The 24,110-nt window shown below is 44.5% G+C and overlaps 2 protein-coding genes across 11 annotated transcripts in view; one reads left to right on the top strand and one right to left on the bottom strand.

The window, feature by feature from the left end:
- Positions 1–24,110, bottom strand: part of MMS19 (MMS19 homolog, cytosolic iron-sulfur assembly component) — a 41,132-nt gene that overhangs the window by 16,654 nt on the left and 368 nt on the right. For 3 of the 8 annotated variants that reach the window (XM_021943550.2, XM_009215095.4, XM_021943551.2), the window contains exons 2-8: positions 7,917–7,965; positions 4,826–4,926; positions 3,279–3,364; positions 2,830–2,904; positions 2,325–2,394; positions 1,812–1,940; positions 1,660–1,721 (exon numbers count right to left, since the gene is read on the bottom strand). Coding sequence is in view for 6 of the 8 variants with exons in the window: in XM_009215095.4 (XP_009213359.1) it covers positions 1,660–1,721; positions 1,812–1,940; positions 2,325–2,343 (210 nt within the window). In the remaining 2 variants the exon portion in view is untranslated. Of the gene's footprint in view, positions 1–1,659; positions 1,722–1,811; positions 1,941–2,324; positions 2,395–2,829; positions 2,905–3,278; positions 3,365–4,825; positions 4,927–7,916; positions 7,966–23,046; positions 23,493–24,110 lie in introns of those variants that run through there. The other 5 variants (XM_003904069.2, XM_009215094.1, XM_009215096.2 and 2 more) reach the window with 4 other exon arrangements.
- UBTD1 (ubiquitin domain containing 1) overlaps positions 23,579–24,110 on the top strand; it is a 63,754-nt gene continuing 63,222 nt past the window's right edge. For all 3 annotated transcript variants that reach the window (XM_017944175.3, XM_031652138.1, XM_021943560.2), the window contains exon 1: positions 23,579–24,060. In XM_017944175.3, the coding sequence (XP_017799664.1) occupies positions 23,991–24,060 (70 nt within the window). In that variant the 5' untranslated portion in view covers positions 23,579–23,990. The remainder of the gene's footprint in view (positions 24,061–24,110) is intronic.

Raw genomic sequence — 24,110 nt, 5'->3', positions numbered from 1 at the left:
ATTATACCCATATGTATGAAAGTTGTAGCATTGCTCATAACAGCAAAAGATTAGCAACAATCCACAGAGGACTAGTGAAATAAATTCGTTATTTCTGGTCAAAGGAATATTATGGAGCCATAAAGAATGAAATAACTAACTTATATACTGACATGGAACACTCTCCAAGACATACTGTTCAGTGAAAAAAGCAAAGTATAGAAGTGTGTGTGTGTGTGTGTACATGCCTGCATGTGCACACACTATGATTTTAGGGGGGTGGTGTTAAGGCATTTGCTTATATATAGATGAAAAAGCTCTGTAAAGATACAAACATAACTGATAACTTGGTTGATTATGAAGAAAAAAAGATGGTAGGGAGATTTCTCACCCTTTTGGACTTTGGATCATGTGAATGAATTATATTTTCAAAACCAACACAAAACACAAAATAAAACAAAGTAAAGGCTGGGCATGGTGGCCCACACCTGTAATCCCAGCACTTTGGGAGGCTGACGCAGGTGGATCACGAAGTCAGGGGTTCAAGACCAGCCTGGTCAAGATGGTGAAACCCCATTTCTACTAAAAATACAAAAAAAAATTAGCCGGTTGTGGTGGCGGGCACCTATAATCCCAGCTACTTGGGAGGCTGAGGCAGAGAACTGCTTGAACCCGGGAGGCAGAGGTTGCAGTGAGTTGAGATCGCATCACTGCACTCCAGCCTGGGCAACAGAACAAGACTCTGTCTCAAAAAAGCAAAAACCAAACCAAACAAAAACAAAAAACCACACAAACCGAAGTGAAAATAGAAGAATGTGGTGGCTGAACCAGGATCTTTCAAGAGTTCAAGAGTATAGAGTTAGAATAAGAATTCTGATTATGAAAGAGATGAAAAGACTCATTTCAGGAGAGAGGTGGTCCCCAGTAACATAATGTCAACTGAAATAAGCTGGTAAGAAATTCCCTACAGCAAAGATGGTGGTGTCACTATAAAGGCAGTGAGAGTCAATATGCTGTTTGGCATGCTGCAACAGAATGCCTTTTATTTCTTTCAAACCACTAATGCTTGCAGCACACACACCCACATGGTGATGAAACTCTGAGTATTTGGCAGTAGAAGTGAACTCAACTGCAGAGGAGGAGGAAGGCCCAAGAGGGTCAGAGCAAATACCTTGTGTACACTGTGCACAACTGTGCCTTCTTTGTTTTGTCACTTTGTTTCTATAGCCTGAGATGCCCTATCCAACTCCAGAATCATATCTTATGCATCTCCCACAAACCAGCTGAAATCCTATCTTAATTGCGAAGTCAGTTCCTGCCTACTCTAGCTTACACTGAACTCTTGTCTTCTCTGAACAGCTATAGCACTACTCATTTTCCTACCTAATCTACTGTTACTTAAATGTTTCAGCCTTCAAGGGCAGGGACAGTGTTTTGCAATCCTGTAGCCTTTAGCACTAAATACAGTGTTAAGGAGCTTAAGAATTCGCCCAAATACACACTGCTTTGAATCATTCCTCATATGTCAAACGCTTTTCCACTTCCTAGTTTATTAAAATATAAAATAATGAGGGCAGGGATGTCTTTTTTGGTAACCTGTACCCTCAGTGCCCAGAACAGGGCTTGGCACATAGCAGATACTCAACAAATACATGATCAATCAACGAAGGTGCTACTTACAGGGGTAAAATCGATAGGGAAATAACAGGATGTCACTTCAAACAACTCCTCCACAAAGGGTCCTGTGGCAACAGAGAAAGAATGAGGTTGGCTTATCAGCTTCATCCATCTGATAAAGCTCCAACCAGCTAATCACGGCTACCACGATGTACCCAGGCTATAGTCCCTGGAGATGAGGTCATGGACGATGCGGAAGGCCACCAGAAGATTACGGGGATCCTTTTCCCCATCCATCACCTGGATGAAGCCAAAGGTGAAGTCAGCTCCTAGGCTCTTTAGCTCTGGGAAGGAGAGAATAAGGTTACTATATTGTCCCACAGCACAGAAAGTGTGGGCTTTCTCCTGGCCTGTGTTCTCCCTCTGCTATCACTGCTTCCCTTTTCCTTTCAGGGCTGACCCTTTTTCCATTCCAAGAAAGTACTCAGTGAAGAGATGTGCAACAATATACACATTGCTGTGGAGGTAAGAATTTAAAACACTGGCTCAAACAACCTCTACCCTTCCTTTACTTCACTGGGGAGGGAGCGGATCCCCCCTTTCCCTTTATCATTCTCTCTCAGGATACCAGCTCTTCTATGTAACCCCAGGTAAAATAAGTCCTACTAATAGGGGAAAAAGTAGAATGTGCTTGCTTTTGACATTTCCCAGAAGGCTCTGCCTCTTACCTTCTTCCCGGGTTCGCATAAAATTGGTGATGATATTGTAGACTGTGTGTCGGTCCACCTGTGGCAGGGACTTGGGGGTGGGGGAGAAAGAAGTGAAGAAAGTGCTCAAAGAATACCTCAGCTGACACAGCTAGTTCCTGCTTCATAATCTCTAAGTGAACAGTGCTCTTTATACCAGCATAAGATCAATCTAAGAGAAACTACAGAGAAAGGGTACGCTATTGACTCAGCAGCACAGCAGTGGTGCCAATAATCCAAACCTGCCTGATGGATGGATGCCTTACTTTCTGTAGGTATAAGAGGATACGGGTCAGATCTAATGGCATGCACCCCTCTCCTTGTCCAGTAGCAAAGAAGAGCATATAAACATGCTGAAGAAGAGCATGTAAACATTCATAAGATCCCAAAGAATTCAGAATTTAGAAGGCAATAATTTTTTTAATTGAATCCCAGTTGTTAAGGGGTGGAGACAGAGGAAAATACCAACATGACTGTTATCCCTCACCTGTACATGTACTTCCTGGAAGATGGCTTTAAGCACAGAAACAGCCAGCCCTGGGGGCAGGGCCACACACAGGCTCTGGGGGAAAGGAGAAGGTATGTGAACACTGAGGGAATTGCAGCATGGACTCCAAAACACAACCCTAAAACAGGCCTAATTAGCTACTGTAAGAATCACAGCATCCTGGTTGAGGAAGAAGTACTAATAGTGAGAATCTTTCTCAAGCTGATGAGTTCTATGCAGCTCTTTCCAGCGGGCTCTGGTTTCCAGTCCCCCAAAGTACACTTTTACTCGCTAGAGGGAAAAGGGAAGTAGAGCTGGTAACACTAATTTAGTCCCACATTTGGGCACCTGCTCCTCAGCATGTGAACCATCATACCCAAAGCGCAAGGAGAGAACTAGACAAGGGCTCCCTTGAACAAAGTTACGTAATGAAATGAAGGAGAACTCACAAGTGCCTTCAAACCCTGCAGGACAGATGGGATCACAAGATGATGGTCCTTCAGCCGGTTCTCATAGAACAGTATCAGGTGTACCACTGTACAAACCAGATTCAGTCATTAATGGACATAGGCATGAGAACGGCACAATAGCTTTGCTCCTTTCCCAAGTCTGTAACAGCTGTTTCTGTTTGGGTTCCACTACAAATTTTCTCTTTTACCAAGAGACATGTCCTATGCTATACACCTAAACAGGCTGTAGGTTGCGCATGTGGTGCTTGCCTCTAGGGAGGCTGAGGTGGGAGGATCATTTAAGCCCAGGTGTTTAAGGCCAGCCTGAGCAACACAGTGAGACTCTGTCTCTAAAAAACAAACAAAAGGAATTCCCTCTCTCGGCTTTGGAGCCCTCCCTCCCTCTGCCTCTATACAGGGGAGCTTCTTCCTTCTCCCTTCCTTCTTGCCTATTAAACTCTCTGCTACTTAAAACCACTTCACGTGTATCGGTGTCGTTTTATCTAAACCAGCATGAGGACCAAGAACCCTGATGTTCCTCCACTCACTAGAGCCGTATCATTTTGGTATGTTGGCTGGAAAAGGAAATTGATTCATCAGACTGAAGCAATCAAACTCCAAATGGTACTGTAAACTGAACCACACATCCACACGCCATTCTTCTGAGGACTCTCAGATCGACTCCAGGAGGAGCCCTTGCTGCTGTTCCCCATTTGACACCCCTTTCCAGTAGGAAGTAGCCAGAAGGAGTCATCGCCCCAAACCCCCTAACAGCAGTTAGTGTGGCATCTCTACAGGGGGGAATGTTGTAGGAGTTATTAAGAAATTATTTTAGGCAGACAGAGAGGAAAAACGGGTCCTTGGGAAGTTTTTGTTTTTAAAAGCATCTCCAGAAAAGTTTCTTGTAAAGCCCTGGCTCTTAGTGTCAAGCTGTGACCTTTGATATGCAAATGAAATCCATTAGAAACTGGGTCCACCCACATATGGCAATTCCCGTGGCCTTCCTGCTTCCTATAGTTTGCCTACCCCTGCTATACAAGATAAGTAAGATGTTGGCCTTCTTCCCCCTCAGGACCTCAAAGCATGCTGATATTTCATTACTTTTCCTCTTTACCTATGAAATACTGCTCTGTTCATTTTACAGAGTGGGAAAATACACTGAAAAAACAGTCTAAGGCTACATTTGAAATCCATGTGTCTTTCTTTTTTTTGAGACAGAGTCCCGCTCTGCCATCCAGGCTGGAGTTCAGTGGTGTGATCTCCGCTCACTGCAACTTCCACGTCCTGTGTTCAAGCGATTTCTGCCTCAGCCTCCCAAGTAGCTGCAGGCGCCCGCCACCAAGCCTGGTTTTGTATTGAAATCCATGTGTCTTTTGTCTCAATTCTAATCATCTCTGCGACATATACCAGTGAGAAATGAAGACCTTGCATTAGTAGTTCATAGATACTTTAAGCCCTCCCTCCCTGCCAGTAAAGTTGGCTTGAATAGACACGGGAGACCTGGGCTCAGCAATCCAGGAAGACATTCCTACTAGTGACACCAGTACCTTCCTTCTCCAGGAGCAAGGTGTGACAGTGGAGTAGCACCTGTGACAAAAGTTGGATTCCTCGAGCCCGAGTTCGGGGTTCTGGATTCTCTAGAGAGGACCTGGGGGAAAACAGGATAGAGAGGGCCTGCAATTACCCAGTTCAAATGTTTCAAGAAATATTTTACATTCGCCACACTCACCCCCTGGGCATGGAAGCAGAGCCAAGCCCTGTTAAGAGTAAAAACAGCCCAGGAAGGTGTTCCTGAGGTAACGGCATTACAGATACCAGTAAGGACAGAAGGCTTAAGAGCGATCCTCAGACTGATGCGGCATCATTTAGAGGCACACATGACACCAAGAGCCAACAGAAGTTTCTGCCTCCAGGCACCCCCAGCTTGGCACCTAACGAGCACTGTGCTTATTCTTTATCCCCAGTGGTATGATTGTGACATTCCTCTGAACTACAGCTTAGCAGCTACCCACAGGATTTGAGAGCTAATTGGCAGCTGCAGCTTCCACCAAAACAAGGAGAATATGTGTATTTTTGTAAATTAATGCTAAGGAAAAAAACAATGCTCAGAATCACCACCAAGTTCCTAGGATAAAAGAAAACATGAAAAACCAAAACTTTATAACTGGAAGGTTACAAAGTAAGATGGCCAGAATATAGCTCTAACTAGGTAGGATTACTGATACAGGAGAAGCTGGACTGAAGCAACAAGGAAGTAACTTATGCTCAATATTGCTCTATGGAGATTATACTGAAACATACTAGAAATAATCTAAGCAGGAACAAGCAGAAAGTGGAAGAGTTCTGGCCATGACAGTTGTATTGAACCTCAAGAGTAAGAGTATATATTAACTAAGAGTAAGGGGACAAAAATAAGGTCACTCTTAACAGGATCCCCAGGATAAAAACCTGTAGAAAGGTTTCTACTCAGGAAGTAGAAAACTGTGCATTCAGGTTGGGTGTGGTGGCTCACACCTGTAATCCCAGAATTTTGGGAGACAGATGAGAGGATCACTTGAGCCCGGCAGTCGCAACCAGCATGGGCAACACAGTGGGACCCTGTCTCTACAAAAAATACAAAAACTTAGCTGGGCATGGTGGCACAAGCCTGTAGTCCCAGCTACTTGGGAGGCTGAGGTGGGTGGATGGCTTGGGCCCAGGAGGTTTAGGCTGCAGTGGGCCATGATCGCTCCACTGCACTCTAGCCTGATTAACAGAGTGAGACCCTCTCAAAGAAAACTATGCATTTGGAGCATTTAAAAATGGAACAAGGCACACAAATGCTCATAGCAGCATTATTACGAATAGCAAAAAAGTGGAAACAATCCACATGTCCATCCACTGATAAATGATTAAATAAGATGCATAGCCATACACCAGGAATATTATTCAGCAAGAAAAGAAATGCAGAACTGATATGTGCTGCAACATGGATGAACCTTGAAAATATGCTAAGTGAAAGAGGCCAGCAACAAAGGTCACATGTGTGATTCCATTTATATGAAATTTCCAGAGTAGGCAAATCCATAGAAGACAGAAAGTAGATTAGTGATTGCTGGGGGTTGGTTAGAAGAGCGAAGGGGAAATGACTGCTAATGGGCATGGGTTTCTTTCTGGAGTAATGAAAATGTCCTCAAACCGACTGTGCTGAGAATTGCACAAATCTGTAAATACACTTTTAAAAGCCACAGAAGTGCACATTTTAAAATGGTGAACTTTATGATATGTGAATTATACATCAATAAGGCTGTATGTATATATGTATGTGTATATATATATTTTTTTCTTTTTTTTTTGAGACAGAGTCTCGCTCTGTCACCCAGGCTGGAGTGCAGTGGCGCGATCTCGGCTCACTGCAAGCTCCACCTCCCGGATTCACATCATTCTCCTGCCTCAGCCTCCCGAGTAGCTGGAACTACAGGCGCCCGCCACCATGCCCAGCTAATTTTTTGTATTTTTAGTAGAGAAGGGGTTTCACTGTGTTAGCCAGGATGGTCTTGATCTCTTGACCTCGTGATCTGCCCACCTCGTCCTCCGAAAGTGCTGGGATTACACGCATGAGCCGCCGCGCCCGGCCTATATATATTTTTTGATGGGGGTCTCACTCTGTCACCTGGGTTGGAATGCAGTGGCGTGACCTGTTTACCACAACCTCCACCTCCCAGACTCCAGTGACCCTCCCACCTCAGCCTTCCGGGTAGCTGGGACCATAGGTGCATGCCACCACGCCTAGCTAATTGTTTTGTATTTTTGGCAGACACAGGGTTTCACCATGTTGCCCAGGTTGGTCTTGAACTCTAGAGCTCAGGCAATCCATCTTCTTTGGCCTCTCAAAATGCTGGGATTACAGGTATGAGCCACCACACCCAGCCAATGCTGTATTTTTTTTTTTTTTAATGGACCAAAGCCACCACAATGTGAGTAGAAAGGCCAAATAGTCTGTTACATGGGAGAAATGTGTAACAGTGACTTCGTTTTTTAATTTCCCCCAATTTTCTAGTTTTCTGTTTTAGAAGACATGCTGTCACAATTAACAACTCTTACTAGTAAGACTTGTCAATTTAAATGTTCTATACTACACTACATACTACAAGCACATACTTCCTCTAAGTGCTTAGAATCCCAAGCTATAACACTGCTTTATCAGCTGTTTCCCAAAGCCTTTTCTCCTAGTGGGGATCTGCAGCAGGGTCAGCCTCCTGGGAACTCCCCAGGCAGGGCCCACAGCTTGTTCTGAGTCAGGTCTAGGCAGGCTAGCATCCCATGGGGGTAGGTGGGTCTAAAGATGCACAAAGGAATCAACAACAGCTGATGGCCTTCAACCACGTACCTCACCCCAAAGCTGTGGCCTGTGCCAGGAGTTGATGTGGCCTACAGGCTATGTGTTCCCAAATACTAAAGAAGCCTCAGCCAGATGGCATGAAACTTTTCAGGAGAAACAATTCAAACACATAGTCTTAGACTGAGGTACTAATATGGAAGGGGGCTGCTGGGCTACAGGACAAATTCAGGCTCCAGGAAAGCAATGATGAGCAAAAGTAACTTTTCAGAATACACAGTCAGGACTGGAGAAGAACATTCTATAGCAGAGGCTCTTACCCAAGGGCTTCCACAACTTGTAACACTGTATAGTTGCCAGATTTCACATCTGCAGGAAATAAAATAAATATGAAAAATTAAAAAAAAAAAAAAAACCCTACCAAAGTGTTGAGTAACACTAATTATAATGTTTCCTGCCTGCCCTAGGCTTTGTACCTGGGGGTCCACTATTCTTGCCAAGAACCCTCCAAGATAAGAAGCAGCATTACTGTAACACTTCAAATATGCAGCTTTGTATAAAAAATGAAAAGAAAATAAACGTATCATTTGTGAATGACATGGGCGTGTATCTTGAAAATCCAAGATAAATTTAAAAAATTACAAACAAAATAATTTGTTAAATTAGTTGGATACAAAATATTACGAAATTTAAAATCTTCATATATATACATATACACAATAGCCTGTAAAATGATACAAGGAAAAAGACCTGGTTTATAATAGCGAAAAAAGAAAAAGGAAAAAAATACCTGGATATAAACTTTTATCCTCATTTTTAAAAATCATAGTAAAATACACTGCATAAAAACTTTTTTTTTTGGCCAGGCGCGGTGGCTCATGTCTGTAATCCCAGCACTTTGGGAGGTGAGGCGGGCGGATCATGAGGTCAGGAGATCGAAACCATCCTGGCTAACATGATGAAACCCTGTCTCTGTTAAAAATACAAGAAATTAGCCTGGCCTGGTGGCATGTGCCTGTGGTCCCAGCTACTCAGAAGGCTGAGGCAGAAGAATCGCTTGAACCCTGGAGTGTGGTGGTGTAATCAGTCTCTGAGGCTCAGGTGATCCTCCCACCGCAGCCTCCCCAGTAGCTGGGACCAAAGGCATGTGCCACTACCCCTGGCTAAGTATTTTGTATTTCTTTGTAGAGATGGGTTTCGCCATGTTGCTGGTCTTGAACTCGTGGGCTCAAATGATCCTCCCATCTCAGTCTCCCAAAGTGCTGGGATTACAGATGTGAGCCACTGCGCCCAACTTAGATATAAACTTTAACAAAAGGCCGGGCGCCGTGGCTCAAGCCTGTAATCAGTAGCACTTTTGGGAGGCCGAGACGTGGGGGCGGATCACGAGGGCCGAGGATCGACCATCCTTACAATACAGTGAAACCTCAGTTTCTACTAAAAAAATACAAAATCTAGGCCGGGCAGGTCGTGAGAGGCTCTCTGTAGTCCCAGCTACTGAGGCTGAGGCAGGAGAGAATGGCGGAACCCGGAGGCGCTTGCAGTGAGCTGAGATCCGCCACTGCACTCCAGCCTGGTGGATAGAGCTTTGTGACTCAGCCTCCCAAAAAAAAAAAAAAATAAAAAAATAAACTTAACAAAAAATGTGGAAACTAGGGCCAGCGCTGTGGAGCTCGTTTCATCCTAGCACTTTGAGCCGGGAAGGGCGGGGATCACGAGGTCAGACGCAGACCATCCTGAGTTAACAGTGAAATCCCTCGGCTCTGGCCTCAAAAATACAAAAACTAGCCGGGCGTGGTGGCGGGCTACTGTAGTCCTAGTTATTGAGGTTGAGTGAGGAGAATGGCCTGCACCTTGGGAGGCGGAGCTTGCAGTGAGCCGAGATCGCTATCAGACTTCAGCCTGGGTGACACAGCGAGACTCCTTCAAAAAAAAAAAAAAAAAAAAAGTGAAAATCTGAATGATGAAAACTTTTATTTATTTTTGAGATGGAGTTTGCTTTTGTCACCCAGGCTAGAGTGCAATGAAAGGATCTCTGCCCATTGCAACCTCCAAATCCTGGGTCTTCAAGCAATTCCTCGCCTCAGCCTCCCAAGTAGCTAGGATTTGCAGGCATGCGCCACCACACCCAGCTAATTTTGAGATGGAGTCTCACTCTGTCCCCCAGGCTGGAGTGCAGTGGCGCGATCTCGGCTCACTGCAACCTCTGTGGCCCAGGTTCAAGTGATTCTCCTGCCTCAGCCTCTCGAGTACCTGGGGTTACAGGAGCCTGCCACTGCACCGGGCTAATTTTTTGTATTTTTAGTAGAGACGGGGTTTCACCGTGTTAACCAGGATGGTCTCAATCTCCTGACCTTGTGATCCACCCGCCTCAGCCTCCCAAAGTGCTGGGATTACAGGCATAAGCCACCATGCCTGGCCCCAATTTTTGTATTTTTTAGTAGAGATGGGGTTGTGTCATGTTGGCCAGGCTGGTCTCGAACTCCTGACCTCATGATCCGCCTGTCTCAGCCTCCCGAAGTGCTGGGATTACAGGCATGAGCCACTGTGCCTGGCCCTAATTTTTGTATTTTTAGTAGAGATAGGGCTTTACCATGTTGGCCAGGCTGGTCTTGAACTCCTGACCTCAGGTGATCCACCTGCCTCTGCCTCCCAAAGTGCTGGGATTACAGGCATAAGCCACTGCACCCGGATGATGAAAACTTTAAAGCACTAGTGAGGTATCACTTCACATCTGCTAGGATGGCTATTATCAAAAAGACAAGAGGTAACAAGTGCTGGTAAAGACTGAGAGAAAAGGGAACCTTTGTACACTGTTGGTGGAAATGTAAATTAGTACAGCCATTATGGAAAACAGCATGGAAGTTCCTTAAAAAAATTAAAAACAGAACTACTGTATGATCCAACAATCCCACTACTAGGTACATATCCAAAGGAAATGAAATCAGTATCTGTAGAGATGTCTGTACTCCCATATTAACTGCAGCATTATTCACATTAGCCAAGATCTGGTAACAACCTAAGTGTCAACAGATAAATCAATAAAGAAAACATGATATGTGTGTACACATATACAACAGAACACTATTCAGCTATAAGAAAGAAAGAAATCTTGCCACTTTTTTTTTTTTTTTTTTTGAGACAGTCTCTGTCACCCAGACTGGAGTACAGTGGTGTGATCTCAGCTCACTGCAACCTCCACTTCCCGGTTTCAAGCAATTCTCCTGTCTCAGCCTCCCAAGTAGCCAGGATTACAGGCACATGCCACCATGCCCGGCTAATTTTTGTATTTTTTAGTAGAGATGGGGTTTCGCCATGTTGGCCAGGCTGGTCTCGAACTTGTGACCTCAGGTGATCCGCCCACCTCAACCTCCGAAAGTGCTGAGATTACAGGCATGAGCCACTGTGTCAGGCCAAAATTCTGCCACTTGGGACAATACAAATGAACATGGATGAACATCTTGCTAAGTGAAATAAGCCAGACAGAGAAAGACAAATACAGTATCCTATGATCTCACTTATATGCAGAATCTAAAAAAAGTTTAATTCACAAAAGCAGAGAGTAGAATGGTGGCTGCAAAGTACAGAAGAAAATGGGGAGAAATTGGTTAAAGGGTTTTTTAAAACAAGCCCTAATGAGGATCTGAAAAGGAAACTTTATAGAAAGGCATCTCGTATCTTTGAAAGACTCAAGATAACAAATCTCCCAAATCAATCTATAATTTTAAGATAATCACCATAAAAACACTAATAGAATACTTTTGGAAACTAGATAAGCTTATCCTGAAATTAAAGTGCTCTCTCTCTCTCTCTCTATATATATATACACACACATACACATATATACACACATATATAATTAGACAAGCAAGTTGTGAAAAAGAGTAATAGAAAAGCAGGGAGAAGGTAGCCCTTCCAGATATTAAGAGATTATTATAGGGTCACATTTGTAAAGTGTATACATTTAACTACAAAAAAGAAAAATAAAAAGTATACACTTTTGAATATACTTGTAATTTTCCACAATAAAAGTAAAAAACAAAAACAACCAGTGTAGTTTCAATTCATATTCAAAGAAATCAATGGTACAAAAATAGAATGGAAAGTCCAGAGACACAAATACATATGAGAATATGATTTTTAAAATCCTATTTCAGTTAGTGGGAAAAATAAAGACTATTCGATAAACAGTGTTAGAATGACTGGGTAAACATTTGGAAAACAAACAAAAACAAACATTGGTTTTAAATCTTTCACCAAAATACCTTTTTTAAATATGAGAAAATTTCTAAGAACAAGATAAAATTCAGAAGCCATAAAAGATTGGTTTTAAAAAGTCAGATTTTCTACAAGGCAAAAATAATTATCATAGGACAAACTGGGAAAAAAAAAATCGCAAGTCTTATAACAAAAGGCCAGTTTACCAATATATAAAGAGTTCCTACAAATCAATGCAGAAAAGGCCAACAATTTAAAATGGGCAAAAACAGGCAGGGCACAATGGCTCGTGCCTGTAATTCCAACACTTTGGGAGGCCAAGGAGGGTGGACTGCTTGGGGCCAGGAGTTTGTGACCAGCCTAGCCAACATGGCGAAACCCCATCTCTACTAAATACACAAAAATTAGCGGGGTGTGGTGGCGCATGCCTGTAAATTCCAGCTACTTGGGAGGTTGAGAGGCAAGAATCACTTGATCCCGGGAGGCAGAGGTTACAGTGAGCCGAGATCGTGCCACTGCACTCTAGCCTGGGTGACCGAGTGAAAATCTGTCTTAAAAATAAATAAATAGATAAAATTAAAAAAATAAAATGGGCAAAAACAAAAAAATGAATAGCCATTCCACATAAAAGGAACTATAAGTATGTATGAAAAGGTGCTCAACAATATTCACAATAAAAGGTGTAAATTAAACTACACAGAAACCTTTTAAGAAAATCTAACAGACTGGCAAAGACAAAAAAACTTAGCAATATATTATGTTTGGTCATGGTATTCAGAAATAGACATTCTTAAACATTGTAGGTAGGATTATAAATTGGTGCAACCCTATATTGAGGGCAGTATAATATAACACCTTTAGAATTCCAGGTGCATATAGGCTTTAACCCAGGAAAGCCAGAAATTTATCCTCTAGCTATCTAGTCATCTTTTGGTATATACATGGGAAATTGGTTCCAGGACCTCCTGAGAATACTAAAATCTGTGGATGCTCAAAACCCTTACATAAAATGGTAGAGTATTTGCATACAAACTATGCACACTCTCCTGTATACTTTAAATCATCTCTAGATTACTCAATACAATCTAAGTGCTATGCAAATAGTTGTTACGCTGTATTGTTTAGGGAATAATGACAAGAAAAAAATCTATACATGTTCAGTACAGTTGCAATTTTTTCTCCCAAATACTTTTGATCTGCAGTTGGTTGAATCAAGGATGCAGAACACCCAGATACAGAGGGCTAACTGTACTGTAAAAGTGCAAAATAATGCACATACAACGTTATTCAATACAGCATTATTCGTAATAGTAAATGACTGCAAACAACACATGCCCATCAATAAGAAACCAGTTAAATGAATTATAGTACATCCATACAATGGAATTCTCTTGTAGCTACTCTTATTTATTTTTTAATCTCTTTTATTTTTATTTTTTGAGACAGCATCTTGCTCTGTCACCCAGGCTGGATTGTATTTTTAGTAGAGATGGGGTTTCGCCATGTTGCCTATGGCTGGTGTCGAACTCCTGAGCTCAAGTGATCCGCCTGCCTTGGCCTCCCAAAGTGCTGAGATTACAGGTGTGAACCAACGCACCTGGCCTGTTGCTACTTTTAAAAAGACAAATGAAGAAAGACTGAAGCTATATATATACTGATAATGAGTCAAGATCTAAAAGCAGAACAGTGTGTATAGTGTATATAATATGTGCGTAGCATTGTTTTTAAATGGGGGATATTTTTATTTGCATTTATTTACATCTCTGCATATAAAAGGAACTAATAACATTTGTTGCCTTCAGGGAGGGAAAATGCATAGTTAAGGGTTGAGAAGTAGACTATTGTTTTAAAAGAAATGTTTCATTTTTGAATAATTTTACATTTATAGCAAAGTTTCAATGACAGTACGGAATTCCTGTATAGCCGTCACTCGGTTTCTCTTAATGTTAACATCTTACATGGCACACATTTGTGAAACTATGTACAAATGTCAAAACTAAGAGATTAGGTTAGCACTGATACACACTATTAACCAAACTCTAGGCTTTATTCAGATTTCACTAGTTACTCCACTAATGCCGAATTTCTGTTCCAGGATCCAATTAAGAATACCAAATTGCATTAGTCATCTTGAATTCTTAGTCTCTCCTGGTCTGCGAAAGTTTCTTAGTCTTTCCTTGTTTTTCATGACCTTGATGGTTTTAAAGAAGTACTTTATAGAAGATTCCCCAATTTGCGTTTGTTTGGTGTTTCCCTCATGTTTAGACTGGGGTTATGGGTTTTAAAGAAGAATATCACAGAGGTGAAGTACCCTTCTCATCATATCATATCATATCAGGGATATAAGACAGTAACATGGCTTCGCCATCACTGGCAATGTTAATGTCGATCACTTGGTTAAGGTACATCTGCCAAGTCTCTGCACGATACAGTTACTATTTTTCTCTTTCTGGTACTCTTTTATTTGTAAGGTATTCATTAAGTCCAGCTCATATTCAATGGGGAGGGGAAGATTAAACTCTACCTGCTGGAGGGAGGAGTATCTACCTGTATCATTTAGATTTTTTTTTTTTTGAGGCAGGGTCTAGCTCTGTACAGTAGTACAATCATGGCTCACTGCAGCCTTGACCTCCTGGGCCCAAGTGATCCTCCCACCTCAGCCTCCCGAGTAGCTGGGACTACAGGCATGTACCACACCACCGTGCCCGCCTAATTTTTGTATTTTTTTTGTAGAGACAGGGTTTTGCCATGTCGCCCAGGCTGGTCTCAAATTCCTGGGCTCAAGCAATCCACCCGCCTTGACCTCTCAAAGTGCTGGGATTACAGATGTGAGCCACTGCACCTGGCCTTTAAATGCAATTTTAGCAGCACAATAGTAACTCACATAGATTGAATAGAAGCATCTTAGAATGTATTTTCAAGGGAGAAACAGGGTAAAAGGCTAACAATCTTCATAAGGCTTTGGTTCACATTGAACACTTATAGCTAAATAAAGTGTGACAACCAGAGAATTACTTCCAGAGCCTGTTCTAGGTTCCTAATCCACCTACCTCTAAATGCAGAACCTTAACTAGTCAGTTTGTGCCAACGCTGGAAAAAGTGAAAGAGAACTTTTAAGAAATCCTAAACTTCCAGTTCTCCTAAAGTCTGTGGTCTCACAGCAACAGTTATGAGCTGAGTTGGACAGAGACTTACTCTAGCACTACAGTAAGAAGTCGTCCAGTAAGATTGAGGAAAATGAGAGCTCTAGTTAGGACTTATAGCTCGTGACTGGCACCAATTTAGACATCAGGCACTCTTAGCCCACTCGTGCCAGGATGTGGAAGGCCCAGCTGCTGCCCCAGCTACTGAGAAAGAGCCAAGGGAAAAAATGAGCAGACTGTAAGGGTGGGGGAAGGGGTAGCAGCCAGACTAACAGGCCAAACAAACCAAGTTGGGTTCTACACCCAATTCCTTAATGGCAACACTTACATAAACTGAAACACCTATTTCTGGGTTAGAATCATAAAAGGGCATTGCAACATTTGGGAAGGTAGAAAAGGGTACTTTCTTGGAACCCCCTGGCTGTATACAGTACAGAAAACTCTGCTGAAACAACCCATCTAAAAACTAATTTCAAAAATGGGCACAGAAGGAGTTAGCAATTGTACAGATGAAGCCATAGGGGGCTAACAACTGTTAATAGCAAAGGATATCAATGAACTGAATCATTTTTCTTCAGCATACCATCAAAACCCTCCATGGATGCCAGACTAGGGTCTATCTTTGGATCCAAAGCTCTAAGACAAGAAGTGCCAAATAAGGCCCATTCAGTACCTTCTATTTTTTCATTTTTTAAAAAAATTGAGGTAAAGGCCAGGTGCGGTGGCTCACGCCTATAATCCCAGCACTCTGGGAGGCCGAGGTGGGCAGATCATGAGGTCAGGAGATCGAGACCATCCTGGCTAACACGGTGAAACCCCATATCTACTAAAAATACGAAAACATTAGTTGGGCGTGGTGGCGGGCGCCTGTGGTCCCAGCTACTCGCGAGGCTGAGGCAGGAGAATGGTGTGAACCCGGGAGGCGGAGCTTGCAGTGAGCTGAGATCGCACCACTGCACTCCAGCCTGGGTGACACGGCGAGACTCTGTCTCAAGGAAAAAAAAAAAAAATGAGGTAAAATTTACACACACTGAATTGCACAGATATTAAGTGTACAGTTTTATATGTTTTTTTGTGTTTTTTTTGAGACAGTGTCTTGCACTGTCGCCCAGGCTGAAGTGCAGTGGCGCCATCTCAGCTCACTGCAAGCTCTGCCTCCCAGGTTCACGCCATTCTCCTGACTTAGCCTCCCGAGTAGCCAGGACTACAGGCGCCCGCCACCACGCCCGGCTAATTTTTTGTATTTTTTAGTAGAGACGGGGTTTCACCGTATTAGCCAGGATGGTCTCGATCTCCTGACCTTGTGATCCGCCCGCCTCGACCTCCCAGAGTGCTGGGATTACAGATGTGAGCCACCGCTTCCAGCCGTTCATAAGTTTTAATAAAAGTATACACCCAAATAACCAAGGTCCCAATCAAGATACAGAACATTTCCGTCATCAGAGAAAGTTCCATTATGCCCTATATAAGTTAGTTTCTACTTTCATAGGTTGCCTCAAGTTTTATAATTGAAAAATGCTGGCCAGGCACAGTGACTCACGCCTGTAATCCCAGCACTTTGGGAGGCCGAGGCGGGCATATCACCAGGTCAGGAGTTCGAGACCAGTCTGGCCAATATGGTGAAACCCCGTCTCTATTAAAAATACAAAAATTAGCTGGGTGTAGTGGCTTCAGCCTGCAGTCCCAGCTACTCAGGAGACTGAGGCAGAAGAATTGCTTGAACCTGAGAGGCAGGGGTTGCAGTGAGCCAAAATCACACCACTGCACTCCAGCCTGGGCAACAGAGTGAAACTCCGTCTCAAATAAAAAAAAAAAAGAAAAAGGAGAAAAATGCTTCTTCGGAATTCTGCATACATTAATATGAAAATGGCTGCTTTATAATTACAAATAGCCATTTGCATGTGATTCCTTGAATCCCAGTATGTGGGTGAACTCTCCTGGCAAAGCCCTTTAGTCTTCATATCTTTCACAAAATTCTTGAATCAATGCAGCACAAACATAAAAGTGAGTATAAGGCCGGGTATGATGGCTCACGCCTGTAATCCTAGCACTTTGGGAGGCCGAGGTGGGCGGATCACCTCAGGTCAGGTTCAAGACTAGCCTGGCCAACGTGGCGAAACCCTGTCTCTACTAATACAAAAACTAGCCAGGCATGGTGGTGCATGCCTGTAATCCCAGCTACTCTGAAGGTTGAGGCAGGAGAATCACTTGAACTTGGGAGGCATAGGTTGCAATGAGCTGAGATCACGCCATTGCACTCCAGCCTGGGTTACAGAGCGAAACTCTGCCTCAAAAAAAAAAAAAAAAAAGTGAGTATAAAAGTAGAAAAAAATTAGAGAAAAATGAGATAATAAAGCTATCACAAGACAGTAAAGAAGAGTAAGGAAAATGGTGGCCAGGTGCGGTGGCTCACACCTGTAATCCCTGCACTTGAGAGGCCAAGGCAGGTGGATTACTTGAGGTTAAGAGTTTGGAGACCAGCCTGGCCAACATGATGAAACCCTGTCTCTACTAAAAAAAAAAAAAAAAGAAAAATTAGCTGGCCATGGTGGCATGGGCCTGTAATCCTAGCTGCTTGGGAGGCTGAGGCAGGATGAGGCAGGAGAGTCATTTGAATCCGGGAGGTGAAGGTTGCAGTGAGCTGAGATCACGCCACTGCACTCCAGCCTGGGCAACAGAGCAAGACTCCGTCTTCAAAAAAAAAAAAAGCCATGTTTGTTTTCAGTCAACATTTACTGAATATTATAAATAGGGTACCATGTTAGGGCTTAAGATAGAAATATGGGCAGCGAGTTTTGGGGAAGTTCACAGTCTGTTGCAGCAGAACGACAAACCATTCATTCATTCATTCATTCATTCATTCATTCATTTTTGAGACAGTCTCGCTCTGTCGCCCAGGCTGGAGTACAGTGATGCCATCTTTGGCTCAATGCAACTTCTGCCTCCAGGGTTCAAGTGATCCTCCCACCTCAGCCTCCCAAGTGGCTGTGACTGCAGGCACACCACCATGCTGATTTTTAAAGATTTTTGTAGGGACAAGGTCTCACTATACTGTACAGACTAGTCTCAAATTCTTGGGCCCAAGCAATCCTCCCACTTCTGCCTCCCAAAATGCTGGGATTACAGGCATGAACCAGCATGCCTAGCCCAGAAAGACATTTAAAACAATCACAGTGGGCCGAGGCTGGAGGATCGCTTGAGGTCAGGAGTTGGAGACCACCTTGGGAAACAAAATAAGGCCGTGTTCTCTACAAAAAAAATCAGTCAGGTGTGGTGGCATGGGCCTGTAGTCTCCGCTACTGTGGAAGCTGAGGCCAGAGGATCACTTGAGCCCAGAAGTTCTTCAAGGTCGCACTGCACTCCACCTGGGGCAAGAGTGGACCCTGCTTCTAAAATAAATAAACAAACAATCACAGTGTAACAAGTTTTGTGTTACCATAGTGATATAAACAGAGATTGGGTTAGCATGAGAAAGAAGTAAAATTTCTGGGTTTATGGACCATGGGCCACTAACTTTAAGTGATTAATTCTTTTAATGTTGCAAATTCTCCAAAATTAAAAATAACCAGGCTTGGCATGGTGGCTCACACCTGTAATCCTAGCACTTTGGGAGGCCAAGGCAGGCAGATCACCTGAGGTCAGGAGTTTTGAGACCTGCCTGACCAACATGGAGAAACCCCATCTCTACTAAAAATACAAAATTAGCCAGGCGTGGTGGCGTATGCCTGTGATCCCAGCTACTTGGGAGACTGAGGCAGGAGAATCACTTGAACCCGGGAGGCGGAGGTTATGGTTAGCGGAGATCGCACCATTGCACTCCAGCCTGGGCAATAAGAGCGAAACTCTGTCTCAAACAAACGAACGAACAAACAAACAAACACACCCAGAATACCTGGAAATACTATTAATTATGCACTTGGGCTCCTGGGATGAAGAAAGCTAACAGAGAGTTAATTTTCCTAAGGGTATTTTTGCTGGCATTAAGGAAAAAATCAGTGTACGTTCATTTCCCTTCATAGGAGGGTCTAAGATTTTCCAACATGTTCAAGATTTGTTCTCTATAAATGGACCTACTAGCACCTCCTAACTACCCACACTTTCCTTAGCAAGGGACCAGTTTGTGGGGGGGCACTGGGAAGTCAAAGGAGTATTTATGTGATCATTGACACAGAATGCACAAACAGATCTCTGTCTGATGGATTTGAAGCCTCTTGAGAATCTGGACTAGCAGCCAAAGGGAAGTGAGGGGAAGCGGGTAGTGTGGGGGGATGAGAAGGAGCAGGAGAGAGAAAAATCCCAATTGGGACTAGGTTCCAATCAAGCTCTCAAAATGCCCTTTCTGCTGATAATGGCCTCAGATATTTCACTAAACTGTATTTTACTGTTCTTTAACACTTTGACTTAAGAAATAGTGGTCTTCTTAGGGAATCACAGGCATGGAAAAACACAATACAATAAACACCGAAATGAAGGAAAATCCAAATAACTAAAAGGAAAAAAATTATATCCATCACTTGCAAATTCAACATGTTCAAAAATCACATTCTCCAAAAATCAGCTCTTGTCCCAACCTCCAGTTTTGGACAAAGTATTTCTTTTCCTCATCCTTTGGTTCAAAACCTTGGGGTCTTTTTAGAGTCCTCTCTCCTTTAAGCCCTATAATAACTAGTTAGAACTCAAATTCCACAGATTCTTCCTTCAACATCTTTCACTGCATTCACTCAAGTAGTTTTTATTGTGTACCTACTGATGAGGAGATTCTGGTGGTACAACTGGGAGGGCAGTATGTGGAGATGTATACAGCAGCAGCTACTAAACTAGTCCACTAAATACATGAGTGGTTGAGAAATAAGTGCATACTACAAAGATTCTGAAGTATGAGATGCTGTCTGGCTGGGTTAATCAGGAAACACTTGGGCAGGGGTAGGGAACTCAAGCTGGGCTTTGACTCTCAGGTCTAACTTCGATTACACAGAGCTAGTGGAGGGAATTGGGAAGGAAGGCATTCAGGAACTATGAATAAAAGTGGCTGCCTGGAATTAAATGTCCAGGGAGCAGTGAGAAAAAAAGGCTGGGGTCAGGTAGTGGCAGGCTTTGAAGGCTTGCCCAAGAGGCCTTTAACCCTTAGGCTGCCAGGTCATTTCCCTCCCATCGCCTGCACCTTCTTTACAGCTGACACTTTCACCAGGAACCCAGGTACAAAACAAAGGTGGCAGCAGCTGCTTTTGTGATCAAAGGGTGTTCCTTCTTCAGTTAAATTTGTAGGCTGCTACTCTGAGTGACTGAACAGGAAGCTAGTTGGTCCCTTTAGCACTAACAAAGCTTGATTTAGGCTGAAGGATTAGAAAGCACATCTTATTTCTATAAATGCTTCAACATTCTGTTATCCTTCAACAACCCTAACTAGGGCTGTGATCTAAGACTGACAATATTAACTTAATCCTTGTCAAATTCGTTTACATTTTATGGCTCCCTTGCTTAAGGATCTACAATAACTCTTAGCACATATAATAGGTCATTCAAATCCCTCTGCCTGGAATCCAAAGTTATGCAGAATCCAACCCCACCAAACCTTTTCAACTTTTATCTGTTACTGTTCCTCTGTATCAACTTTCTTTTCTTTTCTTTTTTTGAGACGGAAGTCTTGCTCTGTCACCCAGGCTGGAGTGCAGGGGCGTGATTTCCGCTCACTGCAGCCTCCACCTCCCAGGCTCAAGCGATTCTCCAGCCTCAGCCTCCCGAGCAGCTGGGATTACAGGCATGCACCACCACGCCTGGCTAATTTTTGCATTTTCGGTAGAGACGGGGTTTCACCATGTTGGCCAGGCTGGTCTCAAACTCCTGGGCTCAAGCGATCTGCCTACTTTGGCCTCTCGAAGTGTTGGCATTACAGGCATGAGCCACCGTGCCCAGCACCAACTTTCTTTTCTTAAGAGGGCTAAATTACAACAGGGTTAGTGTTACAGTCTTAGATCAGCTGAGTTGAATTCAAACTAAACAACAGTTTAGACCATTTTTTTCGGAAAGAAACAAAAATATAAATTTTGCAAAAACGTTTGTAAGAATTGAGCAGTCCCAGTGGCTCATGCCTGTGATTCCAGCACTTCGGGAGGCTGAGATGGGAGGATGGCTTCAGTCCTGGAGTTAGAGACCAAGCTATGCAACATGGTGAAACCTTGTCACTACAATACAAAAATTAGCCGAGCACAGTGGCACAAGCCCTGTTCTCCCAGCTACTCCGGGAGGCTGAGGCAGGAGCATTGCTTGAGCATAGGTGGAGGCTACAGTGAGCCATGATTTCACCACTGCACTCCAGCCTGGCAGACAGAGCGGGACCTTGTCTCAAAAAAAAAAAAAAAAAAGAGAAGAATTTAGAAGTCCTTATTCAAGATAAGACATTCAAGATATTTTTTCAAAATATGTTCTGAATCCAAAAAATCAGTAATTATTGTTTTCATATTGCATAAATGTGAAAGACTCATCACAAATGACACTGATATAGTAATGTTCTGTATCTTGGTAGGGGGTTGGATTGTATAGGTATATGCATTAGTCAAAATCAGTGAATGTACGCTTAAAGATTTATATATTTCATTGAATATACATTTTACACCAAAATAAACCGTCAACAAACTCTAGTCAATGATATCCATGCCAAAGTATTTAAAGGAAAGTGTACAGGTATCTGCAATTTAAATAGATGGATAGCTGTATGATAAAGCAAGTAATATTAAAATGTTAATGATAGGATAGATCCTAAGTGATGTATTCCTTATAAAATTCTTTATACTTGGCTGGATATTTGAAAATTTTCATAATAAAACATGAGGGAAAACGACATTATTAAGACACTGTACTTGTAAATTGTAAACACTGATAACACACTACATTTCATAAAATTGTAAGATGTTAAGTTTGGTGGCAGCACCAGGTATTTGCTCCTTGATGCTTCCAAATTACCCTGCACATCCCTCTTATAGAATAGTTGCCTCTCCCAGCATACTATAAGTTCCCGGTGGGCACAGGTCTAACCTAATTTGTATTTATATTCCTTAGGCTTTGCATCATGTTTGGGAAATAATATGTGTTCAACAATAGTGGCATGACTGAATCAAAGTGGAATACTGCTAACGAACAAAGTATTTTATTTCCAGCAGATTCACTACTCTTTTCTTACACATTCTAAAGGTTAATACGCTCAATTTGCAAGAGAAATGTGTCCTTACTTCTCTCCAAGCATGCGAAATTTCCAAAATGTTTTAAACTACCCATTAGATAATTTTATATTGCTACTTAAACCCAAGATCTGAAGCCTTCCTAACCTTCAATAACTTTTTAGTAGATTTTTTTTTCCTAGAAGAGCAAAGTCTCAGAATTCCACGGAAGCCCGGAAATTGTTTTATTGTAATTTTAGATAAGCTGTCTGAACTAAGAGATCTCTGAACTTGTCAAAAGCAGGAAAGTGGGGGTCTGGGAAGAAGATAAAAACAAACGCCACATAAAACGTCATGGAGCAAACTAATCAAGAACTTTGGCAAGAAACGGAGAGAAAGTCTTAAGGAGGGCACCCAGAACATCTCCAGCTCCTCCTGGCCCGACTCCTCGCCTCCTCTTAATTCCAGCCAGTCAGAGCGCGGGGCCATCCGCCACTCCCAGGATGCCACGCGACGGGAGCGGACGCTGCGAGGATGCACCTCCACACGTCAACCTCCCACAAACAGCGTGGCTTCGTGGCGTGAGCACCCGGTTCGGACGTGAACGCCTGGGTCCGAGTCCCAGCTCCCCCTCCTGCCTGGTCTGCAGCCCTGCGCAAGTCCTCTTGCCCTCGCTGAGCCTCAGTTTCCTCATCTGTAAAATGTAATAATTCCCTATAATTGGCTATAGGGAGATGAAAAGTGTAAATGGTTTTAAGGAAGACACAGGCAACTCTCCAACTTGTTACGGCTCTGAAGCTCGCGGTGCTCACTAACCAGCCTTGAGACCAATCTCTCAAAGTCACCCGCTCCTCCTTTCCCGCCCGGCGCCTGTACCGAGGCCGCTCCCTCCTGTTGGCCCCCATACGGAAGGCGCGCGGCGCCGTCTGCCGTACCTGCAGCCACCTGGTCAGCGGGGCCCTCTTGTTGACCCATGACGAAGTCGTGCACGAGGCCCCATAGGGCGCCCGTAGGCGCCGCCGCCTCCAGAGCCGCGGCGGCGGCCATGACGCGAACAAGAGACCGTGGGAGGGGATATGGGCGGTGGCAAGAGACAGGCCTCTCCGCGCATGCGCCTCCCGAGGCACTCGCGGGGAGAAGGCCAAGGGGGCGGGGCGCACCGGGTCACGTGCCTACCGGCTTCTAGCCAGGCAGTTCCAGGGAGGGGCGGGGCCTGGAATGGGGCGGTGGCACCGAGAGGGAAGGCAGCTGCTGGGCACGCAGCCGGAGGCCATTGAGGGCGAATAATTCCCGGCCCGGCTCCCCCGGAGACGGGCGGCGGGGCGGGCACCTGGCTGGGTGGGGAGAGGGGCGGTACGCACCACGGGGGAAGCCAATGAGAAAATCAGGCCCAGCCCGAGGGGGCGGTGCTGTCGGTCACATGCGCACCTGGGGCGGGTGGTGGCGGCGGCGCGGGCACCGCGAGCCGGCGGTGGGGAGCGGGGCCGGCCTGGGGCGGGGTTAGGCAGGTGAGTGACAGGCTCCAGGGGGCCGGCCCCTGCCTGGAGCCCCGAGCGACCGGGAGTAGCTGCGGCGGTTCCCGCCCCCTCTCTCCGCCCCTCCAGCGGAGCTGGTCTCCGGCCGGGCACCGTCGCGGGCCCCCCTGGCCCGGCCACCTGGGACTGTGCTAGGGAGTCTGCCACCTCCCTCTCTACCCTGGCCCGCAAAGTTTTGGCGGAGCCAGCGCCGGGGCTGAGCGCGCCCCCGGGGGGAGATCGGGGAGCGCCAGATGCCGGGCGGCCGGAGCCGTTGACCCGGGACGCCGCCGTCCGGGGCAGGAGCGCGGAGCAGCCGACCACCTCGCCGCCTCCGGTGCATGGGGACTGGCTGAGGAGCCAGCATGGGCAACTGCGTGGGGAGACAGCGGCGGGAGAGGCCGGCAGCCCCGGGACACCCCCGCAAGCGAGCAGGTAACGACGGGGAAGGGAGCAGGGCCTCGGGCACCCCGCCAGTTGTCCCC

Source organism: Papio anubis, chromosome 11, assembly GCF_008728515.1.
Source record: "Papio anubis isolate 15944 chromosome 11, Panubis1.0, whole genome shotgun sequence".
Classification (NCBI taxonomy): Eukaryota; Metazoa; Chordata; class Mammalia; order Primates; family Cercopithecidae; genus Papio; species Papio anubis.
The sequence above is the reverse complement of the archived record's forward strand: the minus strand, read 5'-3'. Positions and strand labels throughout refer to the sequence as shown.